The sequence below is a fragment of the Pristiophorus japonicus genome, chromosome 3, assembly GCF_044704955.1.
Source record: "Pristiophorus japonicus isolate sPriJap1 chromosome 3, sPriJap1.hap1, whole genome shotgun sequence".
In the NCBI taxonomy this organism is placed as follows: Eukaryota; Metazoa; Chordata; class Chondrichthyes; family Pristiophoridae; genus Pristiophorus; species Pristiophorus japonicus.
This window is the reverse complement of record NC_091979.1, coordinates 82966489-82992453: the sequence shown is the minus strand read 5'-3', so window position 1 is coordinate 82992453 and position 25965 is coordinate 82966489. Positions and strand designations below refer to the sequence as shown.

Sequence of the window (25965 nt, the reverse complement as noted above, 5' to 3'; positions counted from 1 at the left end):
GTTTCTCCATCTCTGTCACATCTTTTCTGACGACACCACCTTCCATACTAGTTTTCCGATATGTCTTCCTTTGTCCTCAACCGAGGATTCCCCTTTACTGTGGTTGACATCGCCCACAACTGTGTCCATTATATTTCCAGCACTTCTGCTCTTACCCCTTCCCCTCCCTCCCAGAACCATGATAGGTTTCCCCTTTTCTTCACCTTTCACCCCATCAGCCTCCACATTCAATGGATCATCCTCTACCATTTCTGCCAACTCCAGCGTGATACCACCACCAAACACATCGGGTCCGAAATTGGCCTTGCGGAGAAATTGGGGAGGCCACTTTGAATGAAGCAGAAATTTACCGGCCGGCGTGAGTCGGAGGGAAGAGCCGAAAACTTCAGCTCTTTAACTCTGACACCGCCTCCAAGCGCTTTGGGGCGCTGTTTGAGGTGGTGTAGGGGTGGGATCGGGGCGGCGTCCATCACTGCCGTGCTGGCCATGTCAGATGACGTTAGCGTGATGCGGATGTGCCGTGTCATGCTGACACGTCGCAATGTCCCTCCTCTTCAGTTAAAGGGTGGGGGGCGATGCATGGCCTAGTGGGGCCTCAATGGAGCCCACTGGGCCACCAGGGAGGGGATCGGCCGGGCCAGCGGCCACCGTTGGCGGACCGATTCAGGAGTCAGCCAACAATTAAAACAAAACGGCGATCGTGGCAGTGCGCTCTCCCTTTTAAGGGCGGGCAGGCCACCCAGCCATTGGCAGTTTCCTGCCTCGCGAAGCTGCTAGGAGCACCGACTGGTGGCCACATGTGGGACAATTTCCACCGCAGGGCGGAAAAGATGTCGGCATGCCGGTTGAGGCGAAAACACTGGGCGTGGTGGAAACCTGTTCTATTCTTCTTCTATTCCCCTTCACCCCTTCTTCTATTCCCCTTCCCTTTCAACATTCCGAAGGGACTGTTCAAATCGCGACACCTTGGTCCATTCCCTCAATCACCCCCAACAACCCCTCCCCTTTATTTTTAATTTGTTCGTTCACGCGATGTGGGCGTCATTGGCAAGGCCAGCATTTACTGCCCATCCCCAATTTCCCTTGAGAACGTGGTAAGCTGCCTTCTTGAACCATAGAATCATCGAAGTTTACAGCAAAGAAAATGGCCACTTTGGCCCATCGTGTCCATGCCTGCCAACAAGATGCTATCCAGCCTAATCCCACTTTCCAGCTCTAGGTCCGTAACCCTGCAGGTTTCAAGTGCACATCCACGTACTTTTTAAAATGTGGTGAGGATTTCTGCCTCTACCACCCTTTTAGGCAGTGAGTTCCAGATCCCCACAACCCTCTGTGAAATTTCCCCTCAAATCCCCTCTAAACCTTCTACCAATTACTTTAAATTACCTTTACAAATCTGTGTTGACGGTCCTTGATTAATCCGTGTCTTTCTAAGTGAAGATTTATCCTGTCCTTCAGGATTTTTTCCAATAATTTTCCCACCACTGAGGTTAGGCTGACTGGCCTATGATTACTCAGTCTATCCCTTTCTCCATTCTTAAACAAAGGTACCACATTAGCAGTCCTCCAGTCCTCTGGCACCACACCTGAAGCCAGATAGGATTGGAAAATGATGGTCAAAACACTGCAGTCTTTGTGGTGAAGGTACTCCCAGCCCGGAAATAGGCGCGGTCCCGGCCTGCAAGACCATCAGCAGGCCGGAGCCATTAGAGGGAGCAGCGTGCGGCAGCATACCACTGCAGGGAGCAGCGCGTGCTGCTGCAGGAGGGAGACAGCTGGGAAGCCAGGTCACTGATTGCAGTGCGGGCAGGCACAGCAGGAGGGGCGAAAGAGCGGCAAGAGTTTGCAGAGGGAAGTGACCGGGGCCGAGGGGCAGCACGGGCCAGCCCGCACTGTGATATGTGTGCGCGCTAGGTCTGTGCAGCAGAGCTGGTCTCCAGTCATCTTGGTTAATCCTTGTCAGTGGACCAAGACCTAGCTCTGTCAAGCCCATGTTGTGGCTGGTGTGCAACAGCCACCACACGTTAAAAAAATCCACGCACAGGCATCTTCCACCCTTCACGATGTAGTTCGGGATCTGGAATATTAGGTCCTTCATTGAAACACCTGTGAACTCATCCCTTTTTGGCATGGAAGCAAGTCATCCTCGCTTCGAGGGACTGCCTATGATGATGATGACTCACGGAGTGCTGAATTTGTCGTAGCAGTTTGGTACAACTGATTGGCTTGCTGGGCCATTTCAGAGTACAGTTAAGAGTCATCCACATTGCTGTGGGTCCGGAGTCAAATATATACCAGACCGGGTAAAGACAGCAGACTTCCTTACTGTAAGAATAATAATGTTCAGTAATAAAATTGATTCTGTGTATGTATAAATGTTCAAAGTGTAGACTATACGAAAAGACAGTTTTTGAAAGATTCAAAATGGAAGCTCACAGACCTCCAACATGGTGTTTGTGTATTGTATTGATTGGAAAGCCATTAAACCTAATCAAGGTATGGCTGGGCCAGTCCAGTAGACATGAGTGAGGAGAGGTTTAGTGTCCCCCAAAAGATAGGAGGCACTTGTAAATTATGATTTTAGAGCCCAAAAAAAACACAAAAAAAACACTACAAAAATACCAAAAAAAAAAAACAAACAAAAAAAAGGGCCTTGTGAAATGTTTGTAGTGTCCCCCAGATCGGGGGCACTTGATTTAATGTTGATTTTGTTTACTCAAAAAGAGTTGAGTGAGGAGAGCCAATAAGAAACTGCCCTGGAATCAAGGTCCAATCCTGAGGCTTTTGGAGGAACAATGGACTTAAGGGATATAAAAGCCCAAGCACAGACTACTCTATTCTCCTTCTCTCCTGAGCACATGGCAGACCTCCTGCTGAAGACCAGCCGAAACAGCAAGCCATGTGTTCAGCCAGCCAGCGGAAAGTGACGTATACCTTTTTATAAATCATTATTGTAACATTATATCTGTTGTAACTAAGTAAGATCTGTTGGATAGCCGACAACTGCTGATAAATGTGCATGTATGTGTGTTTTAATAAACTGTTCCGAATTGTTTTAAAAGAATCAGTCTTACTGTCAATTTAATGCCAGAGATTTAGAAATCTTGCATTACCTAAAAGGACATTAGTGGACCAGTTGGGTTTTACCAACAATCTGGTAGTTTCATGGGGCTAGACTTTCCCTGAAGCTCCTTACCACATGATTGCCGCCCAGAAACATTGCTAAGGTTCTGCAACTAACACCGGCGAAAATGTTCATAATAAAAGGTAAAAAATACCGCCCAGCAAGAAAATGGATCTTGCACCAAGATTCTTGGCAGTTTCTCGGCGGCTAAAGGCAAAACTAGGTAAAACGGGCGGTTCTTACCGGGACGGACAGTACGTACTTAAAATTTAGTCTGAGACTGTGGTTGGTGCTATTTCCATTTACACCTCATCTAGAGTCATCTTTTGTTTCTTATCTTGTCCCATTACCATCTCCTTTTGCCTTGCACCATCATCCCTTTTGTCTCTTAATCTCTCCTGCCTTCCATCCTATCTCAGACCTTCCCTTTTGTTATTTCCTCCCCTCTCCACTTTCCCTGCCCTGAACTTGCTTAAAAATCTGTTATATCTCTAACTTTTTCCAGTTCTAACGAAGGATCATTGACCTGAAATGTTAACTCTGTTTCTCTCTCCACAGATGCTGTCTGACCTGCTGAGTATTTCCAGCATTTTCTGTTTTTATTTTAGGTATATGTCACTGAGGAAAAAAGTAACAGGTAAATAAGACTGTTGTTAAGCTATATTTCCTGGTCAGAAGAGTATGATGCAGTGTCAGCAGACCTGAGTCACACAGAGCTTCAATCTCCAGATGACTAATTTTTAGTGTTTCAAGAGCTTTTCTCCTAACAGTAAAAATTGACTGCCGGGGGACTTTTAAAGTGCTTCATACCAAGCTGGATTTATACTACCACGCAATGCGAAACCCATGCACCACCATGAGACTATTTTCTAGCATTCTCACGCCTCCCGGTTTCAGTATGCTTGGATCAGATTGCTTCCACTGCCACATTTGTACAGTAACATAGCAATGTTCAGTTTATATGAAGGCTAGTTTCTAGAAATACAGGATGGTGAAGGAACTTGTTTTATTATAAAAGTTTGATCTAAAATGCAGAAGGCAAATCCAAAATCTGAATTCTGAAACAAATTGCATAATTGGTGTCATGTATCTCACCACTGTATATAACTGTACCTTAGCATGCTAGGCATACTTTACCACCAGGGGTGCACTTGCAGGAGACACTGCACACCTGATCCACACAGGTATATAAAGGCAGGTCTCAGGCAAGTGAGGCATTCCAGAGCTGTGAAATAAAGGTGCAGGTCCTGAGTGACCTTGACTTCAGCATGTGCCTCGTGTAAGTCTGTACTGCAGGGTCAGGACTTTACAGTGGCGACGAGTTACGGGATCACAGAATCCACAGAATGGCTACCAATAGCTCAGATGAGAAATACAATGCTGGAGATAATTGGGAGGACTTTATAGAAAGGCTCCAGCAAAGTTTTGTAACCAAAGACTGGTTCGGCAACAATAAGGCAGACAAGAGACGAGCCCATCTCTTGACCAGCTGTGGCTCGAAAACATACGCCTTAATGAAGGACCTGCTGGCACCCGGGAAACCAGCAAGCAAGTTGTTTGAAGAGTTGAGCACACTGGTGAGACCACCTGAAGCCAGTGAGCAGCCTACACATGGCCAGACATAGGTTCTACAACTACAGACGCTGTGTGGGCCAGAGCATATCTGACTTTGTGGCGGAACTTCGGAGGCTGGCTAGTTTATGTGAGTTCTCCGATGAACTAAGGAGAGAAGTACTGAGAGACTTTTTTTTGAAGGAATAGGCCACACAGGCATATTCCGAAAGCTCACAGAGACCAAGAACTTGACCCTAGAGGCAGCAGCACTGGTCGCGCAGACATTCTTGGCAGGAGAAGAAGAAACGAGGTTGATCTATACTGTGGGTACGACAACTAACGAAACATCCAAACAAGGGGTTCACAGCGTGAAAAAAGCTGCTACCCCCACACACAAAGGCAGGAGAGCAGGCCCTCAACAGCAGGCAGTGGCGCCAGAAGCCATCAAGAGTCACATGAACGGCCGTTCACACCTCATCAACCCACAATGCGAGCAATCAACTACAAACTGAGAGAAGCTCAAGAGAGATCAGCCAGATGCAGCTCATCCTTCGGAAACAATGGAAGCGGTCTGTGCTGGAGATGTGGGGGAAGGCACTCATCAAGGGGGTGTCGATTTCAGCATGCCATTTGCAGAAACTGCAACTATACAGGGCATCTGGCCCGCATGTGCAGAAAGACAGCAGCTCGGTTGGTATACGAATCGGAAGGGTCGGAAAGCGGACCAGAAGACAGTGCCCGGGACACCGAGGTACAGCGGGTCAACACGATCAATGTCCACTGTTCTTACAGCAAGACGCCTCCAATAGTGATGAGGGTCCTATTCAACCGGATACCGGTCAACATGGAACTGAACACTGGAGCGAGTCAGTCTCTCATGAGCGTCCAACAATTTGAACAGCTGTGGCCGCACAAAAGCAACAGACCAAAACTCAAGGGTCGACACCAAACTAAGGACCTATACCAAAGAAATCGTCCCAGTCCTTAGCAGCGCCATGCTCTCAGTCACACACAGAGACAGTGAACTGACTTCCCCTGTGGATTGTCCCCGGAGATCTCCCAGCACTGTTGGGGAGAAGCTGGCTGGCAAAACTAAATTGGAAATGGGATGATGTTCATGCCATGTCATCAGAGGAATGGACCTCCTGCTCAACAGTTCTAAGTCGATTTGAACATCTCTTTCAGCCAAGTGTGGGCACCTTCAGAGGGGCTAAAGTTAAAATCTACATCACACAGGATGCTAGACCGGTCCATCACAAGGCTAGAGCTGTGCCTTATGTGATGAGGGAAAAGATTGAACATGAACTGGACCGGCTTCTGCAGTAAGGCATTATCTCACCCGTGGAATTTAGCAACTGGGCAAGTCCCATCGTCCCCGTCATGAAGCCTGATGGATCTGTACGAATCTGTGGGGATTACAAATCTACCATAAACAGAGTCTCCCTACAGGACCAATACCCGCTGCCCAGAGTGGAGGACCTATTTGCCACATTGGCTGAAGGAAAACTTTTCTCGAAACTAGATCTCACATCTGCATATATGACGCAAGTACTGACCGAGTCGAAGCTACTCACCACCATCAACACACATCGAGGCCTTTTCATGTACAATCGATGCCCATTCAGCATCAGGTCAGCAGCTGCTATATTCCAGCGCAACATGGAGAGTCTGCTCAAGTCCATCCTGGGGACGGTTGTGTTTCAAGACGTCATACTCATCACGGGCAGGGACACCGACTCCCATCTCTGCAATTTGGAGGAAGTACTAAAGCGATTGGATCGGGTAGGCCTAAGTTAAGAAATCCAAGTGTCTGTTTCTCGCGCCCGAGGTTGAATTTTTGGGCAGAAGGATTGCCGCTGATGGAATCCGCCCAACAGAATTTTAAACTGAAGCAATTCGTCTGGCACCCAGGCCCCGGAATGTCTCGGAACTGCACACCTTTCTCGGGCTACTCAATTACTTTGGGAACTTTATGCAGAACTTGAGCACGCTGCTGGAGCCTCTCCACGTGCTACTCAGAAAGGGGTGCGATTGGTTTTGGGGGGACGCCCAAGAACGCGCCTTCAATAAGGCACGCAACCTTCTATGTTCCAACAGTGTTTTGACTTTTTTTGACCCAGGTAAAAAGCTAGTTCTTACATGTGATGCGTCAGCATGCGGGGTCGGGTGCGTTTTACAGCATGTCAATGGTGCGGGTAAATTACAACCCATTTCTTATGCCTCCAGGTCACTTTCGCGGGCGGAGCCCGGGTACGGTATGGTGGAGAAGGAGGTGCTCGCATGTGTGTACAGTGTCAAAAAGATGCACCAATACCTTTTCGGGGCCAAGTTCGCGTTAGAAACCGACCACAAACTCCTCAAGTCTCTGCTATCCGAGAGCAAGGCAATAACCGCCAATGCCTCGGCGCGCATTCAACGGTGGGCACTCATGCTGGCGTCTTATGATTACACAATAAGGCACAGACCAGGCACAGACAACTGTGCCGACACGCTTAGCAGGCTACCCCTGGCGACCACAGAAGAGTCCGACGAACAGGACTGTGAGATGGTCATGGCAATCAATGCCTTTGAGTCCACAGGTTTGCCCATGACGGCTCGCCAAATCAAAGCCTGGAGGACCAGCGACCCCACGTTAACCTTAGTCAAAAGATGTGTTTTAACTGGTGACTGGGCAGAGGCTCGCGATGCCTGCCCAGAGGATATCAAACCTTTCCATTGGCGCATGCATGAAGTATCACTACAGGCAGACTGCCTGACGTGGGGCAGCCGAGTAGTCATGCCTTTGCGAGGCAGAGAGGCGTTTGTCCGGGAGCTCCACCGCGAGCACCCAGGGATCGTTCTCATGAAAGCCATAGCCATATCCCACATCTGGTGGCCTGGCATTGACGCGGACTTGGAGCTCTGCGTCCGATGGTGCACCATTTGTGCCCAACTCAGCAATACCCTCAGGGAGGCGCACCTGGCCCTGGCCCACCAAACCGTGGTTGCGGATGCACGTAGACTATGCGGGCCCATTCATGGGCAAAATGTTCCTCGCATTTTCAAAGTGGATCGAATGCACCATTTTAAACTCGAGCACCACCTCCACCACTGTGGACAGCCTTAGATCCATGTTTGCAGGGCACGGAATTCCTGACATATTGGTCAGTGATAATGGTCCGTACTTCACCAGCACAGAATTCCAAGATTTTATAGTTGACCACGGCATAAATCACATTAAGACGGCACCATTCAAGCCGGCCTCCAATGGCCAGGTGGAGAGAGCAGTGCAAATCATCAAACAAGGCATGCTTAAAATCCAAGGTCCCACGCTGCAGAGCCGCCTGTCGCGACTGCTGCTGGCATACAGATCTCGTCCGCATTCGTTGACTGGAGTTCCCCACGCGCAACTATTGATGAAACGGACCTTAAGGACTAGGCTCTCGTTAATCCTCCCAGACATGCATGAAATTGTTGAGGCATAGCGCCAGAAGCTAACTGAGTACCATGACCAAAATTCGAGGGGGAGGTGGAATGAGAGAGGGGACAAAGTGTTTGTGCTAAACTATGGCAGGGGTCCCAAATGGCTTGCAGGGACAGTAACAGGCAAGGAAGGAAACAGGCTACTGGTTGCACAAATGGACAATGGCCAAACCTGCCGGAGGCATGTAGACCAAGTAAAAAGTAGATTCACCAACACACTGCAGAACTACAATGTGGAACTCACACCACACCTGGTGGACAGACAGAGGGAACAACCTGAGGAAAGGGCAGTCTCAACAGACTGCCCAGGCGAGATACCAGCAATCATACTGAAAGAAACAGACAGCCCAGGCGAGATATCAGCAATCACTCCGAAAGAAAAACAGGCACCAAGGCAAACAACTGAACCACAACTAAGACGCTCCACGTGAGGGCGTAGACCACCTGAGACACTGAATCTATATAGACAATAAGACCTTGGGGGAGGGTGATGTCATGTATCTCACACCACTGTATATAACTGTATCTTACCATGCTATACATGACTGTAACTAGATATGACCTGTAACCACAAGCATACTTTACCACCAGGGGTGCACTTGCAGGAGACACTGCATACTTGACCCACACAGGTATATAAAGGCAGGTCTCAGGCAAGTGAGGCATTCCAGAGCTGTGAAATAAAGGTGCAGGTCCTGAGTGACCTTGACTTCAGCATGTGCCTCGTGTAAGTCTGTACTGCAGGGTCAGGACTTTACAATTGGTATTTTGCAATTTAAAGACTACCATTATCTAAAGAAATAAGAAAATAATAATTACCTGTGAGCATAGAAGCCAGTAATTTGACCTAGAGATTATAAACTACAAAAGGAAAGCTTGAGCTGATTATAGCTACAGTACCATCTGAACACACAAATGTTTTCCAACTTTCAATCATTTAGAGGTGATTGTATACAGAAATGTTATGAAGTAGTTTTATTCAGGGTTTCATCCACTTATTGTGGATTTGGATGTTATTAATCAAAAGATAGAAATTAGTGTGTTATCACTTTAGAAGAAGCCTTACCAAACTACTAGTATGTATCAACAGGTTTTTGATCTCCTATTTGGTAGTTATTTACGTTACTTTTTTCTGTATTTACAGTAGTGAGATAATGTCCTTAAATTCGCAGATTGCAATGTAACTAAGAAGTACACCGCCGACATCCGAACGAAATTCGCACTTATCTCATGCGAACCACGTTTCGCAAAGTTGCTTTCAAACGCTGCAGAGTTGTGTGCAGCATAGTGGCTCACGGATCCCAGGGTCGTACCGTTGTACATATGCAAACCTGGGATCACGTGGGGCAATGCCTTTCACGTCCTGACTCTTAGCCCATCAGGAAACAGAGGAGATTGCTGATTTGCCCACAACTCATTTTAAATAATTTAGCAGCCAGAAATGCTACTTTATTAATAAATTACAATCATTGCAATAGTATTTAATACACAAACCAAGATTATAATACACAAATCTATAATCATAGTCTCCTCTATTAGACTAAATAACTTTTGATTAATTTAAATAATCTAAAATCGAGAGTTTAATTGTCTGATGAGGAAATCAGGAAAGTGAATTAAATCCTATCTAAATTGAAATTGGGAAATAACTAAACTGAAACTACAAAAGGCTCTTAAGCAGCAAAGACGGTGACACCATAAGGCCGTGTTTTCAAATTGGAAAAAATTGAAATTTCTTTCAAAATTTGTATCCACTCAGACATGAATCAGTGCCTCACTGCAGCATAAACCAACACAATTTTCTCATCCCCCTCTCCTTACGCTGTGCAACAGGCTCCTGCGCCTGTTTGCACCAGGCGTAAACATTTTCAAGGTAATTAATGTGCAGTAGGTGGGCAATTAGTCCAACTTTTCACCAGTACGAAGATTTTAACGGGTAGGTAAAACATGCAGTGAAGCTGATACACAGTCGGAACTTGACAAATTGCAAGTTTGGGATTTAGTGCATATACAGAAATCCCAGACGTGCAGTCAATTTCAAAGGCATTATGATGGCATACTCAGAGTACGATTTGTAATAAACTAATCATTAGATTCTCATAATCCTTTAGTAAATAGATTTTCTTCAATACAACACAGAAATTGCAGGTGATTACTGTAAACCTGGAAGATATAAACTTGATCGGCCCTGACCTGCCACCCAATCCACTGCAATTCCTCGAATACCATTCTGACCAATTCCTGAAACCACAATGTTTTGGAAGGAAGATCCATCAGGTTTAATCCTCCGGATAGCATTCCTTGAAGCTATGGTACTGAAGTCACACCAGTAAATAAACCGAGAAGATATGTGAACATCCACATGCAGGGCAAAGCGACCTAAAGGGAAACAAATTTTAAAAAACTTCCTTTAAGTACACCATTCCTAGTTTTAAAAAAAAGAAAATTCTGTATTTCTGAATAAGAACTAACAATAAAGAAACATTTTTGGTATGAGCTGCGAGGTGGATATCCAACTCAAATATTCTGAAATTACTTAATTTTTAAACATGTTAAGTATTCATCATCTGTAAATGCAATAGCATTATGGACATTTTGTTTATAGCTTTCAAGCAGATTGTGGTCAGTATTGGGAATTTATTGAGGATTTTTTTAATGTTAGAAATTAAATTGCATAATTTCAGGTTAAAATGACATCAACTGCATGTGCCTTCAGATTATACATTCACATAGTTGTAGTTGTTAACTACACCCAGATTTGGCTTCACACTCTCAAAATGTGTCAAACTTACACAAACTATAGTTAAAGTAATGAATCTGAGGACCAGTAGTTCTTATCATTAATTTTACAATAACAGTTTTGTTAAATGTTACTCACTTCTTAGCATTTCTCCCGATGCTACTCCAGGGAATCGAACACTAATGCATGCTGCGGGTAGGAACACCTAATCTTGTGATAGTTTGGTGAGATGAATAATTCCCACACACAACATGCGGCAGTGTTTAATCTCCCCAAGCAACAGCAGCATCTGATAAGATGCAGGAGCAATGGTAAAAGATGAAGCGTGGAAGATTGGCTCCATTAACTTGGGTGAACAGCAACAGCATGAATTACAAGAGGGAGAAGAGGAGTTCCACTGTGAACTGGGGAAGGAAAAAAGCACCAGTGTGAATGGTGAATGGGAGAGAGAGAAGGGTGCTAGTGTGAATTAGTGAGAATAGGAGGAATGGGGGAAAAGAGAAGGGAGGAAGAAGAGTTGTCAGCATGAACTGGAGGAAGAAGAGTTGCTAGCATGAACTGCGGAAGGGGAAGAGACAAAAAGTGCAGCTTAAGCAAGGGGTGGATAGGAAGAAGAGTGCCAGCAAGAACTGGAAAGGTAGGAGAAAAGTGTCAACGTGAATGAGGGAGAAAGGAGTAAAACGCCCCTGTGAACTAGGGGAGAGGAGGGAAGTAGAGTGACTTCATAAGCTCAGAATGGAGGTCGGAAATTCATAAACAATTTATCAAATTAAATGACAGAATACCAGTATATATCCTGCAATTTCTCAGAGAAATGAGGGGATATCCTTTTAATTTTTGCCACCTTCCCCAATTTTCCAGTGGCTCTGGCATGTGGAAGTCATTACACATCAGTTGTTTTTTTATTATATTTAATCAAGTGTTTGGTAGGATTCCTTTACGTAGATGATGTTAATGAAGACTTGTTACTAATTAGCCTTTAATAAAGTGTAATGTAACACAAAAAAAGCACATCCTAAGTAGATTTGTCATGGTATCATGAAAGTGCCACCTGCCTTTAAAACATTTTCTTACTTTGTTTTGGCAGGGTGGGGGTCACAGAAAAACTACTTAAATATATTTTGTAAAGCGTGTTGGAACTTCTTTTACTGGATAATTAGAAATTAGGAATCTCTACTAGAAAATGAGGGGGTGTGCCATTAGCATCACCAATTTCTGTGATATATTTATTGTGAAATTTCTGTTCACAACCCATTTTACTATTGAAAATTAGATACCTACCAAAGCCAGCCACTGGTACCATGGCTTCTGAATGGTCATTTTTATCCAGGTTGAAACCTCGGATAACAGTCAACTGGGACACAATCACAAATGAGTCAAAGGATGAGCAGGTCTTGTTGTCTAGGTTCATGCGGTATCCTGTAGTACAAGCACAAGTGTATGCTCCATAGGGTCTGGGCAGGCAGAGTTGTTCGCATTCTCCAACGTTGTTGCTACAACCATTGGTAGAACCAGCTGATTCTAAGAGGCATTGAAAACAAAATACAGGAAGGTGGAACAAACTTGTGTTTATGTAGCACCTTATCATATTTTCAGCATGTTCCAAAGCTTCACAAGCAATGAGTTACTTTTGAAGTGTAGTCACTGTTATATAGGCAACTAATTTGCACATGATAACCTCCCACGGACAGCAAATAACCAATTACCAATTCATCTGTGAAACACAAAGATTGATACAATCAATGCTTTTCAAAGGGGAGATTTAAAAAAATATTTTATAGTCTTGCTTTGGCAATCCAATATTATCATAGAACCTGTAGTATAAATCACACCTTTGAACTCATTTTTACACCTATTATAGGGCAACCTCCATACCAATTCAGCTTATCAGATTGATACAGATCTCACCTGAAATAAATATTTTACCTTTTGCAATAAGCATTTCTCACTTTTCTGCTTGAGCTAAAAACATTTTATACATGTAGATTTGGCATTTTTTTTTAATAGATAATTGGTATCCAGTGTGATAAAGTAGTCCAGTTAGTTTGAACATTGAGAGACGTTTAAGCCATATTCCGAACAGGGCTTTGCTATAGGTTTACAATAATGCTCTCTCCCCACCTTCCTATTTTGTCTACTTACTTGACCTTCAGGACAGAGACAGTCTGCTGCTTGTACCAATATACCAATATATTTAATAATGGGAAATGTGGAAATGGCTGAGACCTTAAACAATTATTTTGCTTCCGTCTTCACAGTGGAAGACACAAAAACCATGCCAAAAATTGCTGGTCATAGGAATGTGGGAAGGGAGGACCTTGAGATGATCACTATCACTAGGGAGGTAGTGCTGGACAGACTAATGGGATTGAAGGTAGACAAGTCCCCTGGTCCTGATGAAATGCATCCCAGGGTATTAAAAGAGATGGCGGAAGTTATAGCAGATGCATTTGTTATAATCTACCAAAATTCTCTGGACTCTGGGGAGGTACCAGCGGATTGGAGAGCAGCTAATGTAACGCCTCTGTTTAAAAAAGGGGGCAGGCAAAAGGCAGGTAACTATAGGCCGGTTAGTTTAACATCTGTAGTGGGGAAAATGCTTGAAACTATCATTAAGGAAGAAATAGCGGGACATCTGGATAGGAATAGTGCAATCAAGCAGACGCAGCATGGATTCATGAAAGGGAAATCATGTTTAACTAACTTACTGGAATTCTTTGAGGATATAACGAGCATGGTGGATAGAGGTGTACCGATGGATGTGGTGTATTTAGATTTCCAAAAGGCATTCAATAAGGTGCCACACAAAAGGTTACTGCAGAAGATAAAGGTACGCGGAGTCAGAGGAAATGTATTAGCATGGATAGAGAATTGGCTGGCGAACAGAAAGCAGAGAGTCGGGATAAATGGGTTATTTTCCGGTTGTACGTCAGTGGTTAGTGGTGTGCCACAGGGATCAGTGCTGGGACCACAACTGTTTACAATATACATAGATGACCTGGAAGAGGGGACAGAGTGTAGTGCAACAAAATTTGCAGATGACACTAAGATTAGTGGGAAAGCGGGTTGTGTAGAGGACTCAGAGAGGCTACAAGGAGATTTGGATAGGTTAAGTGAATGGGCTAAGGTTTGGCAGATGGAATACAATGTCGGAAAGTGTGAGGTCGTCCACCTTGGGAAAAAAAACAGTAAAAGGGAATATTATTTGAATGGGGAGAAATTACAACATGCTGTGGTGCAGAGGGACCTGGGGGTCCTTGTGCATGAATCCCAAAAAGTTAGTTTGCAGGTGCAGCAGGTAATCAGGAAGGCAAATGGAATGTTGGCCTTCATTGCGAAAGGGATGGAGTACAAAAGCAGGGAGGTGTTGCTGCAACTGTATAAGGTATTGGTAAGGCCGCACCTGGAGTACTGCGTGCAGTTTTAGTCACCTTACTTAAGGAAGGATATACTAGCTTTGGAAGGGGTACAGAGACGATTCACTAGGCTGATTCGAGAAATGAGGGGGTTAACTTATGATGATAGATTTAGTAGACTGGAGTTCAGAAGGATGAGGGGTGATCTTATAGAAACATTTTAAATCATGAAAGGGATCGACAAGATAGAGGCAGAGAGGTTGTTTCCACTGGTCGGGGAGACTAGAACTAGGGGGCACAGCCTCAAAATACGGGGGAGCCAATTTAAAACCGAGTTGAGAAGGAATTTCTTCTCCCAGAGGGTTGTGAATCTGTGGAATTCTCTGCCCAAGGAAGCAGTTGAGGCTAGCTCATTGAATGTTTTCAAGTCAAAGATAGATAGATTTTTAACCAATAAGGGAATTAAGGGTTACGGGGAGAGGGCGGGTAAGTGGAGCTGAGTCCACGACCAGATCAGCCATGATCTTATTGAATGGCGGAGCAGGCTCGAGGGGCTAGATGGCCTACTCCTCTTCCTAATTCTTATGTTCTTATGTTATCACTGATTAACGTCCCTTTGTCATTAAAGAGTTGTTAAAATGCAAAGTTTTTTTTTTATTATGGGTGGTATAATAACAGGACATTGCAAGAGATAACTGCATCAGGCCAGAAGTCTCATGAATTTCATTCTGATTGATGCTGAGAGATGGAAGAAATTGGATGGGTCCCAATGGCCAAGCCACACATTTCTCATAATCTGGCGTATGTTTCAGCAGTCCTGGTTTAGCAAGTAATGCGTATTGTGCATTTATATTCCTGTGTACAATGAACAGAGTTCCAGGTGACAACACTGCTGTATGGGGTTTCAATACCGAAGTTCTGTGACTATTAATGTGGAGCTGCAATAGCTCTAACATTTCTGGCACAAATTTGGAAATACAGCTTAAGCTCTAACAATTCTTCTGGCATGACTCCAGTCATAATCTTGTAGAGAACTGACAAGACAGCCACTTCTCTTTGATTTTCCACAAGGTTCACTCTGGCATGGAATAAGCTATCAGAGCCAAGTTTACAGGTTAGTATACCTTTCCTCAATGCCTACACTTACACTAAAATGTATTTTAACTGATAAAGCATGACTTTACATGGGAGCACCCAAGCACAAAAACAAAAATGTGCAAATTCTGCAAACCTTTTTAAGAGGATGGAAATGCAGCCGAATAGGCCTTTAACCCACTGCTTTGGCCTGCCTTTGACTCTCCAAAACCCCAGGAATGGGCTCATTTAAATATTTGGCCTGAATGCCCACGCATACAGATGTGCAACAGTCCTACTGAGAAGTGGAAGTCAGAGTCGTAGCCTGCTGCTCCAACAGAAGGCACTCAAGGCCCAGAGAGAACCAAAGAAAAATGAAATATTTTTGAAAGATACCTCTCAGGGAGCAGAGTTTGGTTCTCTTCCTTCTTGGGACATTCTTAAGATCCACAAGGGGATCTATCAGCGGTGACCTAGACAGAAGTCACCAAACAGCCCAAGAAGAGTTGCAGACATGCCCCCAAAGTTAGTTGAGGAATGTAGTGGGGAGTGACCCTAAGAAGTGCCCGTCCCTGCCCTCCTCTTAACTAAATGTATATGGTGGAGAAGATGCAAGGGGCAGAAACCTGGTGTATCCGTTGGGATTGCACCAGTTCCAAAACCCCCACCCCCAACCAGAATTTCTACCCTAAAAAGCTTTCGCTGTTTTATTTTGAAACAATGATTTTTTTATAATGTAATGGCATCAGACATCCACTTGGTGGTGTACAACCTACGCTTCGATTCCTGAAATTGATGTTCATGTTTCAATAAGAAACCCTACAAAATAGTCAATTTCAGAATTAGACTTCTAAGCTTAATGCCCTCTACAATTAATGTAAATATAGCAGACAAATGCTTAACATGTTCCTATTAGAGTACTCTAAGGTAGGTTAGCGGAAGCACCATTTACCTTGAAATAGAGGACATAAGAATATCACCAACAATAATTGCTAGTCGATACATACCAATGAAAGGCCACATACGCATGGTGTATCGAATGACTGGCAAATTCTAACACATCAATCAAATCAAGGCACTTAAATGACACGTAAACTGTCAGCAGTTTATAACAATCTAAAGCCAAAGATTAGGCTACTGTCTCATTACATCCAACCTTTATGATTTAGTACATTACTCAATGCCAGGTTATCATCAATAGCCAATTCATAAGAAAAATTCCCATGCAAGGCTCAGATTGTAATTTTAAAGATGTCTATCAGCCATGTCTTAATTCTGTCTCACTCAGACCAATTAATGCCACCATACAATTGCACAATGCCCCCTTTCAGACTATTTACATGAAACTGCTGAAGGAGTTGGCTGATAAGGTAGCAAAAGTTTTAGGGGCCGAAATTGCCTCTCTCCTGTTACCACCACAAATCGGTGGAGTGGCCGCCGACCTTTCGTGGAATGGCCGTTGATAGCCAAATTGCCTTTCCGAGGTTTCCCAGCGGTGCCCTGATCCCCCTCCCCACTACTGCTCCGCTGCTGCTGATCCAGGTTAAGTGCATCATCACCGTGCGCACCGCCAATCTACCACCACCGCCCCCCCCTACCCCCGCTCCACGACGGCGAAATTCCCCTCTGAAAATCGTCGGCCTGCCCGGCAGTGCCAAAACAAGCTTTTCCCCAGTGGTCTAGTGAGGCTGAGGCCTTCTGCAACAGTGGTGTGGCTTCCCTTAAAGGGAAGGATACACTGCCGCTGCCGTCATGTTGTTTTTTGTCAGCCGACTGCCAACAGGCAGCCCGGCACCCCCTCTTGGGTGCCAGACCGTTGGCTCAGCTGAAACCCTCCCTGGTGCCCCCATTATGACTGACTTCGGGGTCGTTCGGAAAAAAAAGCCAAAGAGCGGAATTTCGCGCAAGAGGCCACCACATCTACCGCATTGGTAAAAACAGTCAAAACACGATAGGTGCGCCGTGTTTTCAGCGGAGGGCAATATCGGCCCCCCTTACTCTTGTACTCCAACCCCCTGCAATAAAGGCTAGCATACCATTTGCCTTCCTAATTTCTTGCTGAATCTATGTTAACTTTGTGATTCGTGTAAAAGAACCCACAAATCCCTCTTAATACCAACATTTACTGGTCTCTCACCTTTTAAAAAATATTCTGTTTTTCCATGCTTCCTATCAAAGTGGATAATTTTACACTTCCTCGCATTATACTCCATCTGCCACCTTCTTGCCCAATCACTTAACCGATCTATATCCCCTTGCAGCCTCTTTGCATCCTCCTTGCAGCTTACTTTCCCACTTAGCTTTGTATCCAATTAGTCACCTGTTTTTTTTCCTCAAAGCCCTGCAATTTTTTTTCCTTTTCAAGTATATATCCAATTCTTTTTTGAAAGTTACTATTGAGGCTGCTTCCTCCACCCTTTCAGGCAGTGCATTCCAGATCATCACAACTCATTGGGTAAAATGTGTTAACCCATCTTCCACTAGAAACATAGAAAATAGTTGCAGGAGTAGGCCATTCGGCCCTTCTAGCCTGCACCACCATTCAATGAGTTCATGGCTGAACATGCAACTTCAGTACCCCATTCCTGCTTTCTCGCCATACCCCTTGATCCCCCTAGTAGTAAGGACTACATCTAACTCCTTTTTGAATATATTTAGTGAATTGGCCTCAACAACTTTCTGTGGTAGAGAATTCCACAGGTTCACCACTCTCTGGGTGAAGAAGTTTCTCCTCATCCTTAGACTGTGACTCTTGGTTCTGGACTTCCCCAACATTGGGAACATTCTTCCTGCATCTAACCTGTCTAAACCCATCAGAATTTTAAACGTTTCTATGAGATCCCCTCTCATTCTTCTGAACTCCAGTGAATACAAGCCCAGTTGATCCAGTCTTTCTTGATATGTCAGTCCCGCCATCCCGGGAATCAGTCTGGTGAACCTTCGCTGCACTCCCTCAATAGCAAGAATGTCCTTCCTCAAGTTAGGAGCCTAAAACTGTACACAATACTCCAGGTGTGGCCTCACCAAGGCCCTGTACAACTGTAGTAACACCTCCCTGCCCCTGTACTCAAATCCCCTCGCTATGAAGGCCAACATGCCACTTGCTTTCTTAACCGCCTGTTGTACCTGCATGCCAACCTTCAATGACTGATGTACCATGACACCCAGGTCTCGTTGCACCTCCCCTTTTCCTAATCTGTCACCATTCAGATAATAGTCTGTCTCTCTGTTTTTACCACCAAAGTGGATAACCTCACATTTATCCACATTATACTTCATCTGCCATGCATTTGCCCACTCACCTAACCTATCCAAGTCACTCTGCAGCCTCATAGCATCCTCCTCGCAGCTCATACTGCCACCCAACTTAGTGTCATCCGCAAATTTGGAGATACTACATTTAATCCCCTCGTCTAAATCATGAATGTACAATGTAAACAGCTGGGGCCCCAGCACAGAACCTTGCAGTACCCCACTAGTCACTGCCTGCCATTCTGAAAAGTACCCATTTACTCCTACTCTTTGCTTCCTGTCTGACAACCAGTTCTCAATCCACGTCAGCACACTACCCCCAATCCCATGTGCTTTAACTTTGCACATTAATCTCTTGTGATTTTTCATAGCACATAACATGCAAGAAATGGCAAGTACCAAATTAATCAGATGATGTATGGTGTACATAATGTGTTGCATGAACTGATTGCATTTCAAAAACAAATCATTGGTATTCCTGAGGACTATATAAATGCATGCTCTTGTTTATCCATGGAGCTAAATATACACAACTATGTTTGATTCTTAAAGATATTTAATAATTATATGGGAGTTAAAGTAACTGTAGAAACCCAACTATTAGAACAGCTTAGTTCTGCATACTCTCACTATTGTAGTGTAACTATACAGGAAATGTTTTTAATACTCAGCTAATTACAGGTCGTACTCACTATCTCGGAAGTGAACTTTGAGGCACTTCAGCCCTGCGATATTATTCCTCATTACAACCATATTTTCGCCGGTGGTCTTGTCCACGCGCTCAATGACCTCATAATCATAATCCGTGTAGTAAAGGAAGTTCTCGTATATGGCTAATCCCCAAGGATGAGAAAGGTGGCTGACCACAGTCACTCGGTTTAAACCATGGAGATCTCCTCGTTCAATCTATATGGACAATACAGAATCAGTAGTTAAACCTGAATTACAATAATTGTACTTCATGAATGAGCATTATTTATAATACTAGCTCTATGGTAATACATTCTAAATAACTAATCCCCAATGTAAACAGTGGCCAAAAAATCACCAAAGTTACACTGAAGAGACAAACAACAATAAGTTCTTAGCAACTTATGCTGGATGTGGGATCATGGGTTGATGTTGGCAGGCTGTGGGATAATGAGGTGAGGAGGAGTTGCTGGATGTGGGAATATTGGGAGGTAGGTTTCAGGATGCCACTGACAATCATAATTAAGAGGGTTTTCTCGGTGTCAAATCAGCAGAATTTTGAAAGGCATGGGTACTCAGCATGGGGAGGATGAAATAGGTAAAAGAGAGCAGGAGTGGCAAGTGGGAGGGGAGAAAGGAGAAAGATGTAGGTGCTCGGGGCAGTGGGGCCTGATTGCAGCAGAGATAGCAGTTGCAGGAAAAGCAGTGATAGGGAAACCAGCATTATTTCATCTAAGTATTACATTTAAATAATAGATGTTCACAGGTCACTGCAAGGTAAACTCTTTAAAGAAATCTCCACACACATGCCCAAACCAGCCTCAAGTTGCAGTGCACTTAAGCCACTATCCCAGTCATTGATAGACACTGTCCTAAACTATTTTCATTTGCGTTCAGCATCTTTAAAATTGATTTATTAATTTTAAAATCACCAAAGGCACTTGAAGAATAAGCTGGGATTGTAGTTTTTGCCACTGCCAAGGGCGAGATCTCTGAGTTCGAGTCAGTTGTGGGGTCAGGTGACACAGGTGATGCAGCACAGAGAGGTTGTGATACAGTCAACAACAACAATTTGTATTTATATAGTGGCTTTAATACAGTAAAACATCACAAGGCACTTCACAGGAGTGATGTAAAACAATATTTGACACCGAGCTGCACAAGGAGAAATTAGGGCCAGTGACCTTGGTCACAGAGGTAGGTTTTAAGGAACATCTTAAAGAAGGAAAGAGAGGTCAAGAGGCAGAGAGGTTTAGGGAGGGCATTCCAGAGCTTAGGGCCTAGGCAGCTGAAGGTACGGCCATCATGGTTGAGTGATTAAAATCAGGGATGCTCAAGAGGCCAGAATTAGAGGCGCCCAGATATCTTGTGGGGTTGTGGAGCTGGAGGAAATTAGAGAGGTAGGGAGGGGTAAGGCTATGGAAGGATTTGAAGACAAGGATGAGAATTTTAAAATCAAGGTGTTGCTTAACCAGCAGCCAATGTCATCATCATCATAGGCAGTCCCTCGGAATCGAGGAAGACTTGCTTCCACTCCTGAAGTGAGTTCTTTGGTGGCTGAACAGACCAATACGAGAGCCACAGACTCTGTCACAGGTGGGACAGATAGTCATTGAGGGAAGGAGAGGGTGGGACTGGTTTGCCGCACGCTCTTTCCGCTGCCTGCGCTTGATTTCTGCACTCAGCGTTGAAACTCGAGGTGCTCAGTGCCCTCTCGGATGCACTTCTTCCACTTAGGGTGGTCTTGGGCCAGGGACTCCCAGGTGTCAGTGGGGATGTCGCACTTTATCAGGGAGGCTTTGATGGTGTCCCTTGTAGCATTTCCGCTGTCCACCCTTGGCTTGTTTGCCGTGAAGGAGCTCCGGGTAAAGCACTTGCTTTGGGAGTCTCGTGTCTGGCATGTGAACTGGCCTGTCCTGCAGAGCTGATCGAGTGTGGTCAGTGCTTCAATGCTGGGGATGTTAGCCTGGATGAGGACGCTGATGTTGGTGCGCCTGTCCTCCCAGGGGATTTGTAGGATCTTGCGGAGACATTGTTGGTGATATAGGTCAGCGAGTACAGAGGTGATGGATGAATGGGACTTGATGCAAGTTAGGACATAGGCAGTCGAGTTTTGGATGAATCAAATTTACTTAGGGTAGAATGTAGACCGCCAGCCAGGAGTGCATTGGAATAGTGAAGTGTAGAAGTAACAAAGGCATGGATGAGGGTTTCAGCAGCAGATGATCTAAGGCAGGGGTGGAGATGGGTGATGTTACAGAGGTGGAAATAGGCGGTCTTAGTTATGACACGGATATGTGATTGGAAGCTCATTTCAGGGTCAAATATGACACCAAGGTTGCGAACAGTCTGGTTCAGCCTCAGAGTGATGCTAGGAAGAGGGAGAGAGTCAGTGGCTTGGGAACAGAGTTTGTGGTGGGAACCGAAGACAATGGCTTTGTTTTTCCCAATATTTAGTTGGAGGAAATTTCTGCACATCCAACAAGTCAGCAAGTGGAAGGGGAAGCAGATTGGTGCCATGAAAAGTTGCAGCATATAAAGGGCAGAGAGCATTGGACCAGAAGTTGAAATCTAGGAGCTCCAAGAGATGGGTGGCACTGTACAGAATAGTATCATAACACTGCCTATGTTGGAGATGCAGCTGGGAGAGGTAAGCAAGAGTCACAAAATGTGACAGGAAATTATGACAGAAAGCTGTGCCAGGAAGAACATGAAGAAGCAATTAAATGTTACTTGACAAGAAGTATGTGTTTAAATAACACTTTTAATATATTATAGATAAAAGCTCCCTCCGTTGAACCAACACTGAAAACCATGAGGGGCTGGATTTTCGACTTTTTGTATTTCGGGGGCTATTCGTATCGGGACGCAAAAGTTAGCGCCGAAAAATAGTTTGGGACCTTGTCAGGAATATACGGTAAAAAAGTGATCTGGAGGAGTGTTGGCGTTAAGTCAGGTGTTGCATGACGGACTTTGTGCATCCGAGCCAAAACTTTCGGCATTGAAGGAGGCAGCCATTTTGCACAAGCGCATTGAAATAATTTTTTTCTTTGTGGTTTCTTTTCCGGTCGCAAATGCAAATGCACGCGCGCCAGCTTCCTCTAAATCGCCTCACTTCAGCCATTTCTGCTGAGATGGAGGAGCAGGAAGAAAGGCAGTGTTCCAGGCGCTTCAACCAGGAGGCCAGTGAAGCATCGGTGAGCATGGTGGAGAGGAGTGGGCCTCACTCCATCTTGCTGGGGGAGCCAGACCACTCCCTGCTGTGTTTAAACACATATAGAGGGTCTTTACACAGGAGGTATCTTCAGCAGACACTGTGCCTACGACTGGCACACAGTGCAGAAAAAAGTTCAATGACCTTACAAGGTTCGTCAGGGTGAATACCATTTGCATCTATGCATGCCCCCATGACTTCTAACATTAATCTCACATGCTATGTGATATCATGTGTCATGTATGTAACCGCAATGTAACACCACTGTAATAACTGTATACACTCAACCTAGATGCACATCTTGACCACAAGGGGTGAACTTGTGGGAGACACTCCTTAGCTGATCACACAGGTATATAAAGGGAGGTCCCACGCAGGGTCATCGTCTTTGGAGTCCTGTAAATAAAGAGTTAAGGTCACAGAGTGACCTTGACCCCAGAATGTGCCTCGTGTGGTTTCATATTGTAGAGTAAGGACTTTACATTGATGAGAAACGGGAATTCACGACCCAAGAGAATGGCCACCGGTAGCACAGAGGAACGGTATTGTGTTGGGGAAGACTGGGACGATTTTGTCGAGAGGCTTCAGCAAAGCTTCGTTACGAAAAAATGGCTGGGGGATGCAGCGGCCGACAAGCGAAGGGCTCATCTTTTGACCAGCTGCGGACCAAAGACTTACGCGCTCATGAAGGACTTACTAGCTCCCGAAAAGCTGGCGCACAAAACCTTTTAAGAACTTAGCAAATTGATCGGGGAGCACCTCAAACCGGTGAATAGCATACATATGGCCCGACACAGATTCTACACCCACCGACGTCGTGTAGGATAGAGCATACCGGACTTCGGAGCGGACCTCCGGCGTTTAGCCAGTCTCTAAGTTCACAGCGCCTGCAGGGAGGAGATGCTAAGGGACTTCTTTATCAAGGGCATTGGACATGCGGGAATTTTCCGCAAATTAATTGAGAACAAGGATTTGACCTTGGAAGCGGCGGCGTCGATAGCTCAAACTTTCATGGCGAGGGAGGAAGAGACAAAAATAATATACGCGCGCAATTATGCCTCTAACGCGGCGATGGATCAGGTAGTCAACATCATCAATGTGACTCAGAGCACCGCAGGAAGGCAAGGGCAGTCCGACACCCCCCAGGCAGCAATAGACCCCAGAGTAGGACTTCAACAGAGACAACGGCAGGCTGAACGGACATTCACGCCATCACAGTAGACAATGCGGCCCGGGATGGGGCCATTGACACCCACTAATAGGGTACTTAAGGGCAGTCAAAGGGACAGTCAGCGCAGAATGCCTGACCATAGTCCCTTTGTTCCCAACAATGGAAACTTTAACTCATGCTGAAGGTGTGGGGGAAAACACTCAGCTAGATCTTGCAGATTTCAACAGTTTGTCTTCAGGAACTGCAATCTCAGTGGCCACTTGGCTCGAATGTGCAGGAAGTCTGCAACCAGACTAATATATTCGGCTGATGGACCAGAAGAGGGTTCTTTGAGGCAGGATGACTTTTGGGGCAAATCGATGGACGCCGAGGTTCAGCGGGTCCATGTGGCGAATATTCACAGTTCATACACCAAAACGCCACCAATGATGATGAGGGTTTTACTAAATGGTATCCCAGTATGCATGGAGCTGAACACTGGGGCCAGCCAGTCACTCGTGGGCGTTCAGCAATTTGGGAAGCTATGGCCACTTAAAGCCAGTAGACCCAAATTAGCACGTATTGAGACACAATTACGGCTTACACCAAAGAAATCATTCCGGTGCTAGGCAGTGCAATGTTTGCTGTCACACACAATGGGGTAGTGAATCGGCTGCTGCTCTGGATTTTCCCGGGAAATGGTCCCACACTGTTGGGGAGGAACTGGCTAGCCAAGATGAAGTGGAAATGGGGGGATGTTCACGGCAAGTCATCTGTGGAGCGAAGTTCGTGCTCACAAGTCCTACAACAATTCAATTCACTATTCCAAGCTGGCATCGGGACTTTCAAAGGCACTAAAGTAGTGATACACATCACCCTGGATGCCAGGCCAGTGCACCACAAAGTCAGAGCGGTGCCGTATGTGATGAGGGAAAAGATAGAGAGCGAATTGGACCGGCTGTTGAGAGAGGGCATCATCTCGCCTGTTGAATTCAGCGACTGGGCGAGCCCCATCGTTCCCGTCCTAAAAGCGGATGGCTCTGTCAGGATCTGTGGCGACTACAAGGCCACCATCAATCGGGTGTCCCTACAAGATCAATACCCGCTCCCGAGAGCGGAGGACCTCTTCGCCACGCTGGCAGGCGGCAAGCTGTTCACCAAGTTGGACCTCACTTCAGCCTACATGACCCAGGAACTGGCCGACGAACCTAAACTACTGACCACCATCACCACGCACAAGGGACTGTTCGTTCATAACAGGTGCCCATTTGGCATTCGATCAGCGGCCGCGATATTTCAAAGAAACACGGAAAGCCTGCTTAAATCCAATCCATCACGGGTCGAGACACCGAGGAACATCTCCACAGCCAGGAGGAGGTGGACGCCGACTGGACCGGGTAGGCCTGCGATTCAAGAAGTCTAAATGTGTGTCCTTAGCTCCTGAGGTTGAGTTTCTGGGCAGGAGGGTTGCTGCAGATGGAATTCGGCCTACCAAATCCAAAACAGAGACGATTCGCGAGCACCCATGCCCTGCAACACATCGGAGTTGCGTTCATTCCTGGGACTATTGAACTATTTCGGGAACTTTCTGCAGAACTTGAGCACGTTGTTGGAGCCGCTACACGTGCTCCTGCGTAAGAGTTGCGATTGGTTTTGGGGGCGACTGTCAGGAACGGGTTTTTGATCGGGCGCGAAACCTACTTTGTTCAAACAAGTTGTTGACCCTGTACGACCCCTGTAAAATAAATTGGTTCCGACATGTGATGCATCGTCCTATGGAGTTGGGTGCGTGTTGCAGCAGGGCAATGCTGAGGGTCAACTACAACCTGTGGCTTATGCCTCGAGGTCGCTCTCAAGCAGAACGGGGATGTGGGATGGTCGAGAAGGAAGCACTTACATGTGTCTATGGTGTAAAAAGAATGTATCAGTACCTCTTTGGTAGGAAGTTTGAATGAGAGATTAGTTAATGGCACAAGCCATTAACATCCCTGTTGTCAGACAGCAAGGCTATCAATGCCAAAGCATCTGCTCGCATACAGCGGTGGGCTCTCACCTGGCTGCTTATGACTACTCCATCCGGCACCGGCCCAGCACTGCTGACGCGCTCAGCAGGCTTTCACTGGCCACCACCGAGTGGGCAGCGGAGCAAAGCACCGAGATGGTCATGGCTGTCGATGCCTTTGACAGCGCAGGCTCCCCCATCACAGCCCGCCAGATCAAAATCTGGACAAACAGAGATCCCCTCCTATCCCTGATTAAGAAATGTGTCCTGACTGGGGATTGGGTGCCCGCACACGGAGCATGCCCTGAGGAGGTCAGACCGTTCCACAGACGGATGGATGAGCTCTC

General features: G+C 45.6%; 1 protein-coding gene across 1 annotated transcript in view; it reads right to left on the bottom strand.

Moving 5' to 3' along the window:
* Window positions 1–25965, bottom strand: part of lrp2a (low density lipoprotein receptor-related protein 2a) — a 522167-nt gene that overhangs the window by 195088 nt on the left and 301114 nt on the right. The window contains exons 37-39 of the mRNA XM_070873618.1: window positions 19255–19468; window positions 12162–12401; window positions 10334–10519 (exon numbers count right to left, since the gene is read on the bottom strand). Coding sequence (XP_070729719.1) covers window positions 10334–10519; window positions 12162–12401; window positions 19255–19468 — 640 coding nt within the window. The remainder of the gene's footprint in view (window positions 1–10333; window positions 10520–12161; window positions 12402–19254; window positions 19469–25965) is intronic.